Consider the following 21,630-nt stretch of genomic DNA (forward strand, 5'->3'; position numbering starts at 1 on the left):
GTAATTCCTCACTCGAGGACATGGACACGGTTCATCCCCATTCCCATTTCAGCCCCCATAGGGCTGAATGGGAATGGGGAGGGAGCTAATAACGGGCCCGTTGATTACGAGCCCGTTATTAGCTCCCTGGTCCCCTCGCGGGACCCGGTAAGTACGCCTGGTTTTCCCAGGCGTGCTTAAGGTGTCCCGCGAGGGGACCTCGTAATCGGGCGGAACGGGGTTAACGGCTCCGGCACCCTTTACGGCGCCGTTAACCCCGTTCCGCCAGGGTCGTAATGAGGCCCAATGAAAAGGATGATGTTTAGTCTTGACTTATTTGGTGCATGATGGGGGGCATTGCCTTTTTGTTTTAAATAGTTTAAACTATTCATTTATTGTGACATCATACAGATGATATAAACATGGGCGTGCATTAGGGCCTGAAATTATGCAAAGAATGGTTTTTGATTCTCAGCGAGAGAACCCATAACAATGTAATATATATATAAATATAGACACACAAAAAAGCCATGCATGTTTTGCAGATGAATGGGTGGATACAAAAACCAGGAAGAAAGAATGGGCAAAATTTGCATTAAAAACTCGTGTGCTGCAGGGTAATCAAAATGAGAAAGAAAATGTCAAAGTAGGGCTTGTTTGTTGTAAAAAAAAAAGATGTGTATCATACCAAGTTCTTATTTCAAAAATGCTTTCAAAAGTTCTGGTAGCAGCTATTCCAATCAAGAAGACCTGTCTCTCGGGCTGTAGAGAATGAATCCTGGATCCGCAAGATTAGCGTCTAGGTAGCGCCGTCACTTGTAACAGTGCAGCGTGTAGTTTGGCAGAAGATCCCGGATGGAAGGCAGCTCACACTGCTCGCACTGTTTTCTGTTTTGCGATGTATTTCTGCCTCCACCCCACATAGTGATCATGTGTCGGGCATGGTTAGCTTGCACTGGAGTATAACTACCCCCTGCAGTGTTTCACATGTTCACGTTGTTTCTGGGGGATCTCAATGAGTGTCATGTTTTGGTTGATGCTTTTAGTGCGCCAGCTTCAAGGAGGATTGTCCCTGGATAGAATAAGTGTGAGGTTCATGTCTACCTGACGGTCCAGGCATTCTAAGAACAGGGAGCCTTCTAGGCCTTTTCTGGAGGCACTTGTCAAGCCTGGTCTATGAGGGAGGGCTGCTTACAGCGTTTGGGATCTGGAAAGCAAAAACGCCCTTCCCCCTTTCCACGTACTAGAGAAGGAATCCATCAGTGGCCAGAGTTTGCTGGAGCTTTCAGTAGGCTTCAGTTACAATGGGAAGAATTTTGATTGGTTGCCAGACCTCTTCGGACACTTAAATGTTATGTACGCACTGCGTCTGCCACTCAATAATGGATATTATAATGTAGTTGCGTTTTGCCTCATAGGTTGCGCCACCTGGACAGGCACACATATTGGTATAGTCTCTGTGCTGCTGGGGGACACTGTGGAGGCAGAGCAAGTCCACAGGTTTCCTTTGGATATATAGTTTTTACTCATATGTGGTGCTTTCAGGCCACCATCAGTTTCACCTCGTAGGTGTTCCATTTGCTTTGCCTCATACAGGGTGCGCAAAAATGACATAGTGAGGCTACACAATTTTAGCTTATAAGAGGAACTTTAGAGCCACCAATAGTTTGGGCTCATAGTTAGTGCTTTAAATAGTAATGCTTCAACGATTTTGGCTACTGGGGGGCACTTTAGCCAGATGGGATGTGACACGCAAGAGACATTGAACACCAAGAAGGGCCTGGGGAGGAGGGATTACCAGGAATATAGTGGGCTTGAGGGATGAAAGGATGGACATTGTGTCTATGTGAATTTTAAAACCCAATAAATAGATACCGTACTCTGCCATGGTGGTGCTCCTTCAGTCATGCAGTTTCCTGGTCTCTTTGCCTGGGTGCAGGGGGAGGCCTGCATGCCCAAAGGACTTCTCTTTACCAAAACCGAAACTGTTGGCTTTGCCAATGCTTACTGTAATGACTTGCTATCATTTTTCATAATTCGTCAATGCAGAGCCATTTACAAATCTTTTGGAGACGGAAAACAAATTGGGAAGATAGTAAACTCCTGACTGTAACATATCATCATATCCTTTGGGTATACAGTTCTTGAAAGAAATTCAACGACTTGGATTTGTTACTACAAAGAAAACAGTACACCAGAAAGAGAAGTTAAAAACCAAGAGTATCCCATATTTAACATAAAAGATGCTTAGGCTGGATATTTGAAATTAAAGAGACCTTGCTTTGTGTATTTTCTTTTATTTTCCATAAACAATGTACAGTCGGCCAGTCGCAGAAGAAAAGCAAGACATTGCCGCGAGGAGGGACGCAATACAGTGACGGGAAGCAGAGCGAGAACCAAAAGTGGACCCACCGGCCTGGGAAATCGGGGAACTTGGACTGACTCCGCTCATTGCCGCTAGCCTTCAGGAGGCCCCGGCTAGTCAGAGAATCTCCTAATTTGGCTTATGTAGTCTAGTCCATTCAAGGAGGAAACTTTTTGTTACGCTGCGTCCCGCAGAAGCAGACCAAAAACTACATTGCCGATTCTCTCCCTGTGGAGGGAGCACTGGACAGGGGGCGGTCCGGGGTCTAGAGGATATACTGTCAGAAGAGGGTTCTTTAGGACGCTTCCTGGTCGAGACCAACCGCAACTTCACCTCTTGACTTCCTTATTTCCAGCGTCCGCCGACACGTCCTTTCCCTGGCACTTTTTTGCTGAAGAAAACAAGACAATTTGTTAAAATGATACATTTCCTTTAACCACCCACTTCAATACATTTGGAACAATAGGGGGCAACAAAAACGATAATAATAAATTAAAACATGATCAATATTTAAGGTTATCAAGTGATCTCTTTTCCATGAGCCCTCCCATGCTTAAATCCTGGGCCTGCAGTCAACAAACCACTGCAATCTGGCACAGTTCCTAAACTGGTTCATTTGCTGTGAACTAAGACTACAACTCCCAGAATAGACCAGCTTCTCAAGGCAAAGCCAATAACTGGTGGATTGTGTCCTCCGTGGCAATGAATGATCTGCTCAATTTACTTTCATTCGTTCTCCAATGAGGAGCCAAATGTCAAGTCCAGCAGGCCCCCACTCCAGGTTATTAGGTTCTCTCTGCACATTGCATATTGGTCCATGAGACGGGGGTCTATTTTTCCCCTAGGGGATATAAATACATGACTCTGAGAAGGTAGGTTGATAGATATGTTATGAGAGGAGTGCGTAATTTAACTTTTGAGCGTACCTGTACATTTGTTCCTTAACTGAAATGATCCAGGAAACAGTACCCTTTTTCAAGCCAAGATGGAAGGAAGGGTACAGAATGCTGAGTGCATGGAATATGCAGGCAGTATACAGTTCTGGTCAGTGTTCTATACATGCCTTTCATCTTTTGGTTCCAGACCCTTGGCAAATTGGGCCTAGCTGCTGGTAAGCTGTTCACTACAAGAAGAGCTATAACCAGGGGCCAAGTCCTACAAATTAAAGTGGGGGGACTCATCAACAAATGCATTGGCATGTGACGTCACCAGAAATGAGCCGATCAAGGTAAAATATGCACATTTCCTTAAATTTGCTTTGCATAGCCACCCAAATTGCACAGGACAAATGGCATTTGCCTTTCATAAAATCAACACAGACATAAAACCAAGAGAGGATATTTTCTTCTAATAGTGTTTTTGAAAACGTTAAAAGATGTGCATGTTTCGAACTCTAAGAACCAATAAAAATGTGTCCCTGAGACCTACAGTGCCAAATTGGGAGAATGTATCTTAAGTTGTCTGTTATTCTTCATCAGGTTATATAGTGCAGTGGTGAAGTGTCCGGCCTACAGATCAGACTGTGGTTCGATCTTCGTGATCAGCTTTAATGCGTACATTAAAAGAGGACATTCAATGCTTCTCATTTTAGCTGGGGGGACTGAGTCCATTCTCTGAAAAAAGTGGGTGGACTCCGCCCGCCCGCGTGTACCCTGGACCTGAGCCCTGGCTATAACCCCAAAGCTTATTCAGTTTCTGATGCGGGGAGCGCAGCATCCAGGTAAAGCGAGCGGGACCTGGAGAGACTCTCCTTGCTGCTTCACATGTTTGAACGCTGCTCCGGTGTAGTCCATGTAGCGCCCTCATAGTTGAGAGAGCATTGTAGCAGAAAAGTAAACACTCGGTCTGACTTGAACTTTATGCACAGCGTTATATGTGGAGCGAGGCGTGCTTACTCTGGCAACCCAAAGCGAGTGCCCGTGCACAGGCTCAGAGGAGGAGAGGGTTTCCCGCCTCAACAGGACTAGTCTTTCGTCTCTGCGACCGCCCCTCTTTCGCTTGGCAGTGGAGTGTATATCGGACTGCTAATGGAGGCGGTGCGGGCACAGCTCTAGATGGTGCTTGGTGCACGTTTTATTGTTTAAAAATAATAATAATAAGTATTCCCTGTACCGGTGAGATCGCTCTGCAGGAGCGGCAGCATAGCCTGTTGGATGATCATGCAGGACACGAATGTTGATGTATTATATCATTCTTTCTTTATATGCTTTATATGAATGGTGTTCCCATGTCAGCTGTTCTAGTGAGCTCTTAGTACTAGCAATACGCATACAGTCATTATTATTTTGCAGTGTTTACTGTGGTGGTGGTGGTGCTAGATGGGTGCTTGTTCATGTGCGAGATAAGGATGATATCAGTATAAACATTGGTCAAGGATCTTCAGTTCTATAGCTGGATGGAGGCGGCATAGGACTTTTAGGATGTCATTATATCTCTGTAGTGAGTTTGTATGCGTGCTTGTTAGTACATAGCGGTAACTGCTGCTGGTTTGGCTGGGCACGCCTGCCTGCCAGTGAGACGTTAGATGTCATCTTCATGGATTTGAAGTTGTTACTTAATTTTGGGGTGTTTTCTGGAGATAGCTGGTGAAGTCCAGCTTGTGGAGTGTTTGAGATTTGAGTTTACCATCTGGTCTAGAACGTGGTGGGGTTTATATCGTCATTTGTGGGGTTATTTTCATGTGTTTGTTGAGACCCGCCACCAGGTGTTTTACATTATTTTATTGGATGAATGTGATCAGCCTCCTCCTCTCTCATATTATTGGGTTTGAACCCTTATAGGTTGGTCAGTTGGTGACCCATTTCCACATTGCCAGTGGGATCTTTAGTCTGTGCTGTGCTATACCTAGGTGTGGTAAAGGAAGGGAGGAGTGTTGTATCTTGTTCCCTCCCGGGCTGGTGTTTGCTTGTAACATGCCAAAGAAAGAAGGTGCGTTGTGTTCTGTTTCCTCCCCTGCATGAATGCTGTGATGTCGTAGAAAGTTGTGTGAGTGGGTGGAATGTTTATGTTTGTTGTCTCAGAGTTCCTATCCAGGCAGGTGGTGGAAATGTAGCGTGGGTGGTGGCAGCCAGTGGGCTCGCCTCATAAGATCTTTGCTCCTTTGATTTTTATACTTAATACTGAAGATATCGCATTTACCTTGCAACATAATACATTCCTAAAGACATACTGCTGTCTTAAGAATCTACTTTACAACACTGATCATGGCAAAGAAGAAGGTCCTTAAGTTCTGGAAAGCAACTTGGAAACCATTGTGTGAGGATTGGACTTCCTGCTAGAGAAAAGATATCTCACATAAGGAACGAAAGACAGGAGGTGTACCAGGCCATATGATATGATATGGCATTTATAACGCGCTGATACACAAGTGTTTCAAGGAAACACTATATGGCCATTTTATAATGACCTGTGTGTTTGATCTTGCTGGCTGACCTTGCTATCCTAACCATAGTTCCTTATTCCTGCCCTAATCCTTGTGATGACCCACACCCTATCCTTTAAAATAACACTTATTTTCTTTCCTTTGGTCCTGGGCATTTGTAATATTATCTGTTTAGAATTTAGCCATTTGATTTTATTGAGTCTCATCAAATTTTTATTTTTATTTTTCTATAAATCTGTTTATTGCCATATACGTATCATCACTTTACAGAAAGAATGACAGGATATTATAGTACCAAGGTACATATTGAACTGCAACAAAAACCAGTAAACAAACTGTGCATCAATCTCACAAGTTACAGTGTTATATTGCTGTTCTAAGAGTGATCCAAAGATCCACAGGCAGTTATCTCCATTCGGTGGACGTAGGAAGGCAAAACCAGCTCCCCGCAGGTCCCCACCATCCCCCTGGGCTAGAGACCCCCTCGTCATATTGTTATAAGCCTTGATGCTCTGGGTCTGTACTTGGCCATATGTTACTATTGCTGTTTCTTTATACCTTAATGTTTAGGCTACCGATAATAGATCTTGGATATTGCCGTGTTCTTGCACCTATTTTTGCCCTGCAATTTATACAGGGTAATTCATAGAATCCAGCGCACAAGAAGCGCACGCGGCTGGCGCACAGCGTGCGCCTGCGATAGTCTGCGCCAGGCACGTGCGCTAAAACTGATTACCGCGCACAGCGTATTCATGGATTTCATGCTCCCAAACCAGCCGTGGCGCAGAGAATCGCAGCGAGCCTGCAGCAGCGCCAGTAACGCCCCCAAGAACGCCCTCGCGCAAGGAAAAGCCATCAAAATCGCTAAATCATCGCTAAGGGCTGCGCTAACCCTGGACCACTTCACAGGGCAGGCAAACAAGGAAAGCAAAGCGGGCAATCTTCAAATCAGGAGTACGCGGGAAGTTCTACACGCGACTAGGCAGGGAACGTGAATTACAGGGGTACGCGGGAATTATCACACGCGAACAGCCAGGGAACGCGTATTACAGGGGTACGCGTGAAGTAGAACACGCGATAGGCCAGGGAACGTGTATTACAGGGGTACGCGTGAAGTAGAACACGCGATAGGCCAGGGAACGTGTATTACAGGGGTACGCGGGAATCATCACACGCGAACAGCCAGGGTGCGTGTATTACAGGGGTAGCGGGAAGTTCAACACGCGATTGGCCAGGGTACGTGTATTACAGGGGTACGCGGGAAGTAGAACACGCGGTAGGCCAGGGAACGTGTATTACAGGGGTACGCGGGAATTATCACACGCGAACAGCCAGGGTGCGTGTATTACAGGGGTAGCGGGAAGTTCAACACGCGATTGGCCAGGGAACGTGTATTACAGGGGTACGCGTGAAGTAGAACACGCGATAGGCCAGGGAACGTGTATCACAGGGGTACGCGGGAATTATCACACGCGAACAGCCAGGGTGCGTGTATTACAGGGGTAGCGGGAAGTTCAACACGCGATTGGCCAGGGTACGTGTATTACAGGGGTGCGTGGGAATTATCACACGCGAATAGGCTGGGTGGGCCCTCACAGGTGTACCCTGTACACCCTCCACGGCCCCTGCAGGCAGCCCACAAAACAGGGGACTACCCTGCACACCTGATCATGTCCCCCTGCACCCCCATCCACCAGGGGCACCCTCCACCAGGCCCCCACCCATGTCTCCCACCACCCCCACCCCCCAGCAGTGCAGGGGCACCTGCCATCAGGCCCCCACCCATGTCTCCCACCACCCCCACCCCCCATCCACCAGGGGCACCCTCCACCAGGCCCCCACCCATGTCGCCCACCACCCCCACCCCCCAGCAGTGCAGGGGCACCTGCCATCAGGCCCCCACCCATGTCTCCCACCACCCCCACCCCCCATCCACCAGGGGCACCCTCCACCAGGCCCCCACCCATGTCTCCCACCACCCCCACCCACCAGCACTGTGGGGCACGTGGCCAGCAGGCAGTCAGGCAGCAGCAGATGGCAGGTGGGAGCGTGCTCAGGGCTCTGGGGGACTGTAATTTGGCCTCCTGGCCAGGAGCGTGGTCTTTCGTGTTTGAACGCGTGGACAGCCTGATAGGGAGTGATTTTGCACGTGAAAACCCCACACTCAGCGAATCGCGCGAAAACCCGTCACCAGCATATGTGCGTCTATAGTTACCTGCACGTGCAGTGTCAAAGCGTGTGATTGGTGAAAATGGATCTACACGCAGGAGTGACAAAGCGTGTGATTGGTGAAAATGGATCTACACGCAGGAGTGACAAAGCGTGTGATTGGTGAAAAGTGAGCTACACGCAGGAGTGTCAAAGCGTGTGATTGGTGAAAAAGGATCCACACGCAGAAGTGACAAAGCGTGTGATTGGTGAACATGGGCCAAGCACGTACACGCCGTAAGTGACGCTGTACGTGTGGGCCTGTATATAAGGTAGTGTAGAACACCATTTCCTTGTACGTGCTTTTCGTGGAGAGCGAGTGGGTGAATTCTGTACTTCTTGTCGTTTCACACGCGATTTACTTCACGGCGTTTCCAGTTCGTACTCCCTGTTACCTCTGACAGCTTTTTCTCTTTTTCCTCTTGTACTGGTTTACCTGGGCCTGTTCCCTCAAACAGTGTCCCCTTCTACTGTTGTCCTGTCTCCTCAGACAGCGTACACATCTTCTTTTGGCGGGGGTGTTGCCAACCAAACGCGCTCATTTTTCACGCTCTTTTACCTGGCAGACGGTGAGTCACGCACGTATCTAACTTCTGTGCTTGCCCCGTGTGTAGCCTACCCCTTCAGAGGTCATTCTAGGCTGCGTGTGACACGCATACGTTCATTGTGTTACTGGATGCCACAGCGTAGTGCAGGGTTTTCCATCAGCACACGTGGTCTAGGAGGGGTATTGTGCACGTTCCTTAACTTTTCTGGGGTGCCTGTGCGTTGCGTGACCCGTCATCTTTCCCCAGGGGTGTCATATAGCCTTGCCACTGCACTAGGGTACGAATACCATCTGGTACCCAACCCCTTTGACACCCAATTGCCCAGGACAATTGTGCACACCGACTCCCATACGCACAATAACATCAGTGCCATGGTTGGGAGGCGTGCAAGCCGTAAGGGTGGCAAAGGTGGCCGAGCCACACGTGGTGGCCGTGGAGGATCCACTAGGGGACGTGGTTGTGACTTGCAGGGTGCCCCTGTCCCCCCCAGTCTGGAGGACCAGTCAGGGACACCCATGCCCCCCCCCCCCAGTTGAGGGTCATGTGGCTGATACCAACCCTGATCAGCCCTTGTCGGACCAGCCCATTGTGGCAGCAGACCTGTCCGAGGGTGATCCCATCGCTGACATCCAGGTCAGCAGGTCCACTGCACGTGCACCGGTGCACATTGGTGTCATCAGGGCACGCGCATCTATGCCAGATAGGTCATCTGCTGGCCCCCGTAGCCAGGGTGTGGCTCCATCCACCCCACCTCTCATACACCCTGCCAAGACTGTGTCGGTCCTAGTTCATGCACCTCAGATCAGGCCTGACCCCATCCCACTACCCCCAATGCCTGCACCTACTCCCATGCTGAGTGTGCAATCCCACACACCCAGTACTGAGTCCACCACGGCTCCTGCCCCTAGTGTCCACAGCGGCGTAGGACACTCTGGATCCCCACCCCCTTCCAAGCGCAAGAGGAAGAGTGCACGTCCGGCACAGGCTGATTCCCCAGGCACGGCTGCACAGTCCGGCCCATCAAGGAAGCCAAGCTTCACAGACGCCGAACTGAATGCACTTGTTCAGTATGTGTCAGATCATGATAGGGAAATGGTCATCGTTGCAGGGTCCAAGACCACACATGCCAGACGCCAGGCACACTGGCAGACCATTGCTGACAGAATAAGTGCCCTTGGAGTAGTGAGGCGCACAGCTAGTGATTGCCAGAAGCGCTGGAATGACCTTAAGCGCAGGGCAAAGGATAAGCTGGCCTCAAGTCATGCCGCAACCTTGGTGACTGGAGGTGGGTCCCCAGCACAGGAAATAGAACTCACACCACACGAGTCCGTAGCTGGATCCTACGTCACCGAGGGACAACTCCAAGGTGTGGGAGATCTCCCTGATTACGAGGCATCATCCGGTGAGTGCACATGCATGTGTGTATTATCCATGTGCATGGTGTGTGTGTGAAGCATTCATGTTGGGTGCCTGTCAAGGGGGTGTGTGGCAGAGTTGATAGTGGCACCCATGTGCCTCATCCAGTATGTTCAGTGCAACACCATCTGCCCACAGCACTATCCCAACTGGCAACAGTGCACATATGGCCCTACACCATGGAAGTTGCCCTTGAATTGTCATTTTGTCACTACATTGTTGCTCATACTCCCCTGTCTATTCATCTGATGTCTTACATACCATTCCTATACTTTCCCCCAGCCAATCAAGTTTCATCTTCACATGCCTGACATGCAATGATACCACATGCTAATGCGTCCTCTGTATATAAATGCCAACCAACATGCTGTCATACTGTGGATGTTGCCTTGACATCCACCTCCTACCTGTGTGCTTTGGTACCGTCTGGTTTCGAGCCCCATTCCCTCACACTCCATGCTGCTCTTCATGGTCTATCTTCCCTGACTTCTACAGTTCAGACCATCGTGCCCTACTCACGACACCTGCTTGCTAACAGTCAAATGAGGGCACCCTGCCCTCCAATGCGACCCACCCTATTGCTGACAAGTGCATCTGAGCCTACTCAAAGCCAACTCTCACTGACATCTGCTCATACATGCCTTTGCCTGTCCCATAGACCCTTCACATGGTCCCTGTCCTCTCTCCTTGCTCCTCTTCCACCATCAATGGTGGGACCCGTTGGGGTGTACTCCTGGCCTCCTTCCAATCCTCAGAGGCCACAATTGATGTGCATGGTAATGGGAGCATCTCAGTCCAAGGCCCTTAGGCCAACCTCATTCTCCTTGAGAAATGCTAGCCACATCTCATCAACTTCCTTTCCTCTCCTGCTGTCCCCCCTCCTCTCTCCTCATCAATCCTGCACTGCCTCCCTGCACCCTCCCATGATCCTTCTCCGCCTCCCACTCCAACTCCTACACATGCTGCACCTCTGATCTCTAGCACTCCCCGTAAGTCCTCCAAGGCTGTCAACCTCCTCCACAATTACACTCCTTTCACTGCGGCTGCATCAGGCATTCCTCCGATATCTGTCACTTACATGAGGTTATGCACCTTGACATCCTTGGTCTCATGGAAACATGTCTGACGGCCAGCTCTGTCTGCATCCTTCACACACTCCTACCTGATGTTCAGGAGACCCTCTCCTTGGCCCGCCACTACTGTGCAGGGGGGGTGTGCCCTTGGCTTCCCTGAGGGTATTCCTGCCACTGTCACTCCTACTTAGACCTACTCCACTCTGGAATGGCTTGTGTGACGTCTCTCTCTACCACACCTTGACATTCACAAACTGTGCGTACTGTGTCTGGGAAAACTGGTCAAATGTACTACTTCCTTTCTGAGTGTCCTCACCTCTCCTCCTCACTCATGTCCCCAGACACAGAAATCCTCTTCCTTGTTGCTGTACGCATCCACCTGCATGCTTGTTGACCCCCCCACGTGACCTTTCTGTGACCTCAGCAACTCCCTCTCACCCTCTAGACTCCCGTCTGTCCCTACTCATTCTGCAGGGCACACTCTTGATGCTCTGATCTCATCTGACTTTCCCCTCTCCGTCCATCTCTGCACTCCTCTCTCCTGGAGTGATCACATTCTCCTCTCCTCCCAGCTCACCCTCACCACCCCACAGGCAAAGCCACCCTCACCACTGTCACACACCTTCTTGGTATTCCAACCCATGAAGTGTGTGTCAGTCGAGGCTCATGCTGCCAAAATCTCCCCCCCATCCAGCTCCCCCTTAGGCTCACTCCCATCCTGACAGGGCCCACTCCATGCTCCACTCTATGTCAGGTACACTGGATGTCTTTGCCACGGTCATGACCACCTGTCTGAAGCCCCATGCCAATGCAGAGTCCTGGCATGACTCGGATCTTGTGAACCCAGACCACAGGTGCCGGGTGGCAGAGAGGGAATGTCCTGCATCATGCTCATCCTCTGGCAAACTGGCCTGCCACATGCTCCAAAGGCAATAGCGCCTCACCCTTTTCACCAAGATGAGATCCCCAATCCAAGGGCACATATCTGCGGCATGTGACAACTCTGCAGGACACATAGAAATCTGCAAGGACCTTGCCGAGCCAGATGCAGTGTGTACCTCCCCTGTCCCCTCCGAGCCCACAGCACTGCATGATTGTCTCTGTACCCCTATAGGCCACCCCCCCCAGCACTTGTCTGCGCCTAACACCATCTGCCCTTGACGTTAAGTCCTACTTACCTTGTACAGCACTTCCAGCCGCCACTTCCCCTTGCACTTCATTGTGCCACCCACCCCTGCACTTGCGTGACATGAATGACACCAGCACCAGTAGGATTGTTGACTGGCATCCCCTACTGCCCCACCACCCCTCAGTGCTCCGCTGTACCTTCATACATTTCTGGACCGGTGCTTCACGAATGCTATATGATTCCTTTACAGGTGATGGGGAGGTGGAATCTCATTGTTTACTGCATTTTGTTGATGTAGACAAGGCACTGTGCATCGTGGCCATTTTGGACTAGCAGATCCATGTACAACATGTCAACTTATTGATGTGATGATGCAATGTCAGGACCAGAGTGGTAGAAATCCAAAAAAGTTGCCCTCCTCTCCCTCTTCACTTGGTGGCTATGTCACATGCCATGTGTGTGATGGCATGTGCCTTTGACATGGCAATCACCGGCCAATGTGTGATGGCAGTGCTAGGCAGCATGGTGAGCAGGCGTTGCTCTCCAATCTGTACATTGCATGCCCTGAGCCTCCCCTACAGACCCAGTGATGGTGAATGCATAGGAGGTCTCCCAGTCATGTGGGACATGTGTCGTAGAACTACTGCCTCTGTTGTTCATCAGCCCTTGTTGCATGCCATGGTGCTAATGCCTGTTTCCATTTTTCTCTTTCATGTCTTTGCAGGGGACGAAGCACTTGTTGATGCTGGGGATGTGGTGGTTGAGCCGTCCCAGGAGGGCAACCCGGGCCGACCTTCCACAAGTGAGGGACGTGGTGTGTTTGTGGGTGAAAACCCACAAGTGCTGCAGGTCGTGCTGTCGAGAGGTGTCTCTGGGGGTTCCTCCCCCGAGCAGTATTCAGGTGTAGACTCGGAGGATGACACCTATGTGCAGTCGCAGGTGAGTGTTCTTGGGAGAGAATCTCCTCTGTCCGACCCACCTGCAGCCGGGCCATTGCCCTCAATGGGGATGTCAGTGTCGGCAGCTCAGCCTCCGGTGGTTACGGATGCAGGGCCACACCACACAATCTCTGATCCTGTTCCTGGGGCTGCAGATCAGAGAGGGAATGCAGTCCTGCAGCCTGAGGCCTTGCCGGCACAGCAAGGCGCAGTCCGCCTTGCCCCAGGCAGGTGTGGTGCCCGTCAACGTGGTGGCCGTATGCCACCTGGCAATACCGCTTGGGAGCAATCCATCTACGGTATGGCCAACCAACAGGCAGCATCATCCGAGATGATTGCACAGGCCATGGATAGGGTGGCCACTTCCATTGTCCCCCCAGAAAGGCTGATGGAGCGACTGGAGCAGGCTACAGAGTCCATCTGCCAGGCACACAGGGAGGATATGTTGGCGTCCAACAAGGACAGGCGGGCGGCACTGGCGACTCTGCGGGAATCACTTTCCATGGAGTCCCAGCGCCACAGGGAAGGCCTGAGGGAAGAATTCCATCACCTCAGGTCGACCCTGTTAGAGCTTGAGGCTTCATCCCATAGAAGGACAGAGGAGCAGCTGGAGCGTCTGACACGGACGCTCTCGGCCGAGATGCAGGCAACTCGTGCGGAGGTCAGGTCATCCCGGGAGTTACTGCATGGGGACCTCCGCATGATTATAACCCAGAACCAGAACTACCAGACCCGCCTGCTTGCAGCCATGGAGGAGCAAACTCGTGCTTTGCGTGGGCTGCCTCCCATTGTCACACCATCTTCTGAGGCAGCTCCCCCACCTCCTGAGTCAGCTGCAGGGTCTGGCCAGAGCGATAGCGACTCATCTCCCACAACAGAGTAGCCGTGTGGGCCACGAGCCTATGGGGTGTTTTAGTTTCCCATGATCCACACAGGTGGATTGTGGCGTGCATCCTGTCCTCGGACCTCATAGGTGGCCCCCCCCCCCGCTGGCCCTTTCATGGCCATTTTTTCTCAATTTTCTTTTTTCTTTTCCAAGAGTGTTGCCTTGTGTGGGTACCTGGGCATACACTGTATTGTGGCTGGGCACATGCAGGCTTGTCCTGAGTTTGGTTTAGATGCTTGGGTAGCAGACATCCACACCCCTCCTGCTTCCGTTTCCATGGGCTTGCAAAGGGTGTGCCCAAGTGACAGCAAATTACACGGTGACATTGGACTCCCATGAGCTGTTGGCCAGTCCATAGTCAATACTGTGTAGACATTCATAGTGTACATTGTTGTTGCACCTAACTATGCATGATGGTTTGATATGTGCCTCTACTTACATATGTTGCTCATGTTTTGCAGGTATTTCACACAGTTCTTCACACGGGCATACTCTCTGGAGTCAGACTACATGTCGGTAGATGTGCACTGACACTTTTGCGTGGCGCCATCACTGTACATCTGGACGGTGAGGACATACCAGCAGAATCAGGTAATGAGACTACCATTGATTACATGCATTGTGTCTTGTTTGGGTGGGCTTCAGGGTGGGTTGGTGTGTAATTTGATTGAAATTACTCTTACACAGGTGTGTAGTAGTGGCTCCAGCGCGGTTAGCTGTTCAAGTGCGGCTATGTTCCATTTGGGGCACTGCTATTTGTGACACCGGTGTCATGTTGTGATGGCCAGTTTGTTTGCTCTCACATACCATGACATGGTGTCCTCAGTGGCGGGACTGTGAAGGGAATGGGTGACATGGCAATGTTGTCATGTAGTGAATCGCCTGTGGCAATGCATATTTGATTGATGGAGTTGTGTCTTCTCGTTGTGATGCATTGCTGGTGTATGTGTAGGTAGGGGTGCACACATAGTGACACTTCCATGTTAACAATCTCAGGCTGATGTGTATCTGACAGTTTATTGTCAAGTAATTTTGTGACATTGTCAGGTAGTGTCATCATTGATTGTCAGATGGTATGTGCCAGAGCAGTGTGCACTAGCCAGCACTGTGATTCCTAGGTGAAGAAGTTGGCCACCAGTTGCGTACGGGCTGCCACCCCCCGTGCCCTTTCCCCTCCCATGCGCAGCGGGCGTGCATGTGGTTGTGGATGTGGGGGCACCACCATGTCCACGGGCAGGCCCCGGCGTGTTGCAACGTTGTGCAGGACACATGCTGCCACTATGATCCTGCACACTATTCGGGGAGCATATAACAGCTGCCCGCCAGAACGGTCAAGGGAGCGAAAGCGTGACTTCAGCACTCCGAATGTGCGCTCCACTATGCCCCGTGTTGCAATGTGGGCTGTGTTGTACCTTACCTCGGGTGGCGTGGTGGGGTTCCGGATTGGGGTCATCATGTGGGGGCTGATAGGGTAGGCACTGTCCCCTGCGGAGGTGGTGATGGGTATCATTAGTGGTGTTGTGTCATGACCCAGTATCTGACATGCATGCATGTGCAGTGGCATTCATGCTCACCAAGCAGCCATGTATCTCCATGCTGGCCAGCCTCCAGGTCCCGGCATAGTGTAGACATTCTGTAGATGAAGCTGTCGTGGGTGGACCCGGGATAGTTGGCATATACTGATGTGATTATTCCCTTGGCATTGCATACAACTTGCACGTTGATGGAATGCCAGTGCTTGCGGTTTCTATAGATGTGCTCTGTTGCCCTGGGTGGACGTAGAGCCACATGTGTGCAGTCAATTGCACCAAGCACTTTGGGGAATTGAGCCACACCATAGAATTCCTGGATGCACGTCCGCCTTTCTGCATGAGTCCTGGGGAGATATATGTGCCTGCGGACTGATGGCCGTGCAGTGATGATGTTCAAGACCTGGTGTAGGCAGCGTGACTGCGTGGCCTGTGACACACCACCCACTATGGCACTTGTCCGCTGAAAGGATCCAGTGGCCAAGAAGTGCAGTACATTCAGGACCTTCTGCAGGGGGCTGAGTGCTTGGGAGCACAGCGTGGGTGATGTGAGGTCATCCTCCCACTCACTGACCAGGTCCAGTATGATGTGTGCTGGAAACCTGTACCTCCCATACACCTGGTCATCAGGCATCCCGAATAGGCTGGTTCTGGGTGTGAATATTCTGGCCCTGACTCTCCTCCTCCTCCTCCTTTGGTAGCCCACTGCCACTGCTGCTAGGAACGGTATGTTCATCCTGGCATCTGGCTTGTTTATTGATAAGTGCGCAAATTAATGCCTTGCGCGTGTTCTAGGCGAGCGTGTGACCCTCGCACCCCTGGAATCTAGTTCCCACTCCAATAGCGTGTGGAAATTCCCACGCAGCAGGCATACAGGTGCGCTGACGTACTTGCGTGTGTAAGTGCCCGCGCACCCCTGTAATACACGTACATAGGCCAATGGCGTGTACGCGCACTTTTGGCCAATTACACGCGATGTAATACACGTACATTGGCCAATCGCGTGTACACGCACTTTTGGGCAATTACACGCGATGTAATACACGTACATTGGCCAATCGCGTGTACGCGCACTTTTGGCCAATTACACGCGATGTAATACACGTACATTGGCCAATCGCGTGTACGCGCACTTTTGGCCAATTACACGCGATGACACTCTGACGTGCAGTATTTCCACGTGTGCTCCGTCATCACGTGCTGAGTGGGGAACGCCCGTGCGGATCACGTCAGACGCGCTTACGCGGTGAGGGACTCTGGTCCAATAGAATCGCGTATGCGTGCTGATGCACTTACGCGCTAAGGCCCTTTCCTCGGATTTCACGCTGACGTGCAGGAATTTCACGTGCCAAATCACTCCGTATCAAGCTGGCCACCCGAAAACACACGGAACACCACGCTCCTGCCCAGAAGGCCGAGTTACTGCCCCCCCAGTGCCCTGAGCAGCCTCCCACGTGCTATCTGCTGCTGCCTGCCTGCCTGCCTGCCTGCTGCCACCGTGCCCTGCCATTTGGTGCCTGCACATCAGCCATCTGCAGGGGTCCAGTTGCTGTGTCCACCTCTGCTGGAACTGAAGACTCCCAACTGGGATTACATCGCTCCACAGCCCAGCCCCAGGACCCAGTTGCCCACCCACACCTGCCTCTGGGGTTGCCATGTCGGGCACTTCGACATCTGGCACCAGTGGCAACCCCAGGCCAGAGGGGCAGAGGGGCACCAGCTTCACTGCCACCGAAGTTGGTGTCCTGGTGGAGCATGTCCTGGGGCAGTATGATGCCCTCTTTGGATCGTCCCGCGCCAGCAAGGAAGGACGGGAGAGGATCTGGGCCGACTGTGTGGTTGCCATCAACGCGGAGGGGGTGGCAACCCGCAACGTCCAGAAGATCAAGAAGCGCTGGGAGGACTTGAGGTCCAGGACCCTTGTGAAGGCCCGGCGCCTCGTGGAGGGGGGCCGGGCCCGCATGAGTTCCATCCAGAAGAGGGTCCTGGAACGCGTACGCCCAGCGCTCCACGCCCAGGTCCTTGAGAGGGAGGCCCGTCTGGAGTTGAGCGGTAAGTGTGCAAGCATTACTGTGTGAGACAGGACATGTTGCGGTGTGCTGGTTCTATGATACTTGCCTGTATGTGTGCCATGGGCCATGTATGCATGTATGTGTGCAGGGACATCATGGTAATGCATGTGCGACCAGTGATGTGTGACCCACATGGTTGTTGCATGTGTTGAAATGTGGCATGGGGAGCCCTATGCAGATTTAGGACATGAGAGCATGCCAGTCTCTGTACCTGGACATGGATGGGGGTGAAGGATGGGTGCTGATGCCAGGTACATATATGGTAGCCATGTCTGTGTGCCTGACCTGCGTGTCTGTGACTTGTGCATGCCATGGATGCATGACACATGTGTGTGACAATGCACAGATTCTGTGACGCACCCAACTAACCCTTGTTTCGCCTGTGTTCGTTGTGTTTGGGGCCAGATGGATGTGACTGAGGTGAAGTGTGTGCATGTGATATGCATGAGCCATGATGCATGTGAGTCACATATCATTGAATGTTTCAAGAGTCAATTGGACATGCATGGAAATGTGCATGGCATGCACCATGCCTGTTACTGTGTGTGTTTTGCCTGGACTGACCCATGTGTTGTGGAGGGACATGATGGAAGTGTACTTTGACAGGGGTGCTCATCTGCTATTGCTTCCTGTCTAGGGGACCATTTTACAGTAGCCTGATGCTTGTGTCCTTTGTCTCCCTCTACGCAGCGGCTAGTGAAGAAGAGGGCGGAGACGGCGCTGTGGAGCAAGGCGGCGGGGATGCCCCCACGGCTGCAGCGGAAGGGGTGGGTGAGCCCCCACAGGGGCCTGCTACGGCGGGAGACGGTGAGGAGCCATCCAGGTTGGTGGTTTGCACAGAGGAGGAGGAGGCCGACACTGGTGCACACATGGGGCCTGGTGGGAGCATCCCTGCTGGTGCAAGTGGTGCAGTCCAGGGCCAGGGGCAGGAGGCAGCACAGGTCACCGTGGAGGTGCCTGTGCATGTCGCTGTCCCTGACCCTGTGAGTGCACCACCATGCACCAGCAGGGATGCCCCGTCCCAGGCCCGTCCGCAGGTAGTGGGGATGTCCATGTCAACTGACTCCCCTCCACCTGCGGCCGTGGGAACCCCTGGCCGCGTGGAGCAGGTCCTGATTGGGGTCGCGATGCGCACGGCTGTGATTCGTGATGACGTGCGTGCTACCCGGGAGGAGCACGCACGTCATCACGAAGTGCACCGTGCCGACGTGGCCCAATTGGGATCGGCCATGTTCGGGGGGTTCCTGCATGTGTTGGCCAATCTGACGGCCCTCTCCTCCTCTGTGCAGGCTATCCACCGGTCGTTCTCCTTGCCGTCTTCCGGCCCAGATGCCACCATGGCCCCCTGTGGACCTGCCCCGACCAATGCAGCCAGCTCGGTGGGGATCCCATCCCTGCCACAGTTGGGAGTCGGAGGTCCAGCAGGGGTGGACGACACAGCAAGTGGACCCCAGCAGATGGAAGATGTGCCGGCATCATCGGGCAGGGCACGTGCACGACGGCGTCGGTGGTTACCATCAGCCTGGATGCCGTCGTGCTGGCAGAGGCAGTGGCGTCGGAGGCAGCAGCGGGCTCGACGTGGGAGGCATCATGGCTCAGGGCCATCAAGATCAGAGGGGCAGGCATCGGCCGGAGGGCAGGGCAACCCTGGCATGGCGGTGTGTTCCGTGTGGGAGGAGTTTGGCCAGCTGATAGGTGCGGAGCGGCAGCGGGCGGAAGAGGAGCGGCTCGCCATGGCCAGGGCGGAGATCTCCATGCATCGGGCATTGAGGCGGGCTGAGTGCCTCGAGGAGGCTCGCAGGGATTTTGGTGAGCACATGGGGTTGTCCCTGCGAGACCTCGGGGCCAGGACAGAGTCCCGCCTCCAGGACATTGACATGGAGTTCGAGGATGCCCTGGCCAGCATCACCAAGTGAGCCGCAGGACTAGCCCGCTGCCTTTGTATATAGTTTTTTAGTTAGTTAGTGCTAGGTTTCCTTTATTTATTTTTATTATTTTGGACCGCTCGGACAATGGCCACTTTTTTGTACATATTTATTTTATTAGTTAGTATTAGGTTTCATTTGTGCTGTTGGGCTCATGGACCCTGGAACATTCCTGTATATATTGTTATATTTTGGGAGATACATTTTTTAATTTTTTTATTGTTTACACCATGACGTAATGGTTTTTCTTTGATTTCCTACTACATGGTTTTGCTTTGGACAAATTATATTGATTTTTTAATCCTTTGTTTTTTGGTTTATCATTTTTGTTCTCGGACATGGACCTTTTATTTACTTTGCCACATAGTTGTATGTTTTATTGGTTTACTTGATTTGTGTTTTTAATACATTTTTATATTATCTTACACTTGTGTTATTTTCTCTTTGGTTTCTTACATGTCATGATATGGGTTTTGACATTCACTTGCACCCATTGTGTATGTGTGTGTGACGGACATGTGTTCTTTTGCATACTTGCCTTTGGGGTTGTGTCATGTGATTGCATTCACTATGTGGGTGCATGCAATCCTTGCCTGGGTGTTTGTGCTGGGTATGCTGGCCATTACTGCCATGATTGTGTATCGTCAGGACCTGGGGCCAGGGGGACATGGGTGGGGGCCTGCTGGCAGGTTCCCCACAGTGCTGGGGGTGGGGGTGGTGGGAGACATGGGTTGGACATGGGTGGGGGCCTGCTGGCAGGTTCCCCACAGTGCTGGGGGTGGGGGTGGTGGGAGACATGGGTTGGACATGGGTGGGGGCCTGCTGGCAGGTTCCCCACAGTGCTGGGGGTGGTGGGAGACATGGGTGGGGGCCTGGTGGAGGGTGTCCCTGGTGGATGGGGGGTGGGGGTGGTGGGAGACATGGGTTGGACATGGGTGGGGGCCTGCTGGCAGGTTCCCCACAGTGCTGGGGGTGGTGGGAGACATGGGTGGGGGCCTGGTGGAGGGTGTCCCTGGTGGATGGGGGGTGGGGGTGGTGGGAGACATGGGTTGGACATGGGTGGGGGCCTGCTGGCAGGTTCCCCACAGTGCTGGGGGTGGGGGTGGTGGGAGACATGGGTTGGACATGGGTGGGGGCCTGCTGGCAGGTTCCCCACAGTGCTGGGGGTGGTGGGAGACATGGGTGGGGGCCTGGTGGAGGGTGTCCCTGGTGGATGGGGGGTGGGGGTGGTGGGAGACATGGGTTGGACATGGGTGGGGGCCTGCTGGCAGGTTCCCCACAGTGCTGGGGGTGGTGGGAGACATGGGTGGGGGCCTGGTGGAGGGTGTCCCTGGTTGATGGGGGGTGGGGGTGGTGGGAGACATGGGTGGGGGCCTGGTGGAGGGTGTCCCTGGTGGATGGGGGTGGTGGGAGACATGAGCAGGTGTGCAGGGTAGTTCCCTGTGGTGTGTGCTGCCTGCAGGGGCCGTGGAGGGTGTACAGGTAATGCCTGGGAGCACACAGCCATATCGCGTGTGGAACTTCCCGCGCACCCCTGAAATCCACGTACCCGCCATATCGCGTGTGGGACTTCCCGCGCACCCCTGTAATCCACGTACCCTGCCATATCGCGTGTGGAACTTCCCGCGCACCCCTGAAATCCACGTACCCTGACTAATCGCGTGTGGAACTTCCCGCGCACCCCTGCAATCCACGTACCCGGCCATATCGCGTGTGGAACTTCCCGCGCACCCCTGAAATCCACGTACCCTGCCATATCGCGTGTGGGACTTCCCGCGCACCCCTGAAATCCACGTACCCGGCCATATCGCGTGTGGGACTTCCCGCGCACCCCTGAAATCCACGTACCCTGCCATATCGTGTGTGGAACTTCCCGCGCACCCCTGAAATCCACGTACCCTGACTAATCGCGTGTGGAACTTCCCGCGCACCCCTGCAATCCACGTACCCGGCCATATCGCGTGTGGAACTTCCCGCGCACCCCTGAAATCCACGTACCCGGCCATATCGCGTGTGGGACTTCCCGCGCACCCCTGAAATCCACGTACACGGCCATATCGCGTGTGGGACTTCCCGCGCACCCCTGAAATCCACGTACCCTGACTAATCGCGTGTGGAACTTCCCGCGCACCCCTGCAATCCACGTACCCGGCCATATCGCGTGTGGAACTTCCCGCGCA

At 52.6% G+C, this 21,630-nt stretch overlaps 1 protein-coding gene across 1 annotated transcript in view; it reads right to left on the bottom strand.

Moving 5' to 3' along the window:
• Positions 1-2,260: 2,260 nt before the first annotated feature.
• The window catches only part of TNNT1 (troponin T1, slow skeletal type), a 137,771-nt gene continuing 118,401 nt past the window's right edge, over positions 2,261-21,630 (bottom strand). The window contains exon 14 of the mRNA XM_069642597.1: positions 2,261-2,735. Coding sequence (XP_069498698.1) covers positions 2,690-2,735 — 46 coding nt within the window. The 3' untranslated portion in view covers positions 2,261-2,689. The remainder of the gene's footprint in view (positions 2,736-21,630) is intronic.

This window comes from Ambystoma mexicanum, chromosome 1q, assembly GCF_040938575.1.
Source record: "Ambystoma mexicanum isolate Mex_15411 chromosome 1q, UKY_AmexF1_1, whole genome shotgun sequence".
Classification (NCBI taxonomy): Eukaryota; Metazoa; Chordata; class Amphibia; order Caudata; family Ambystomatidae; genus Ambystoma; species Ambystoma mexicanum.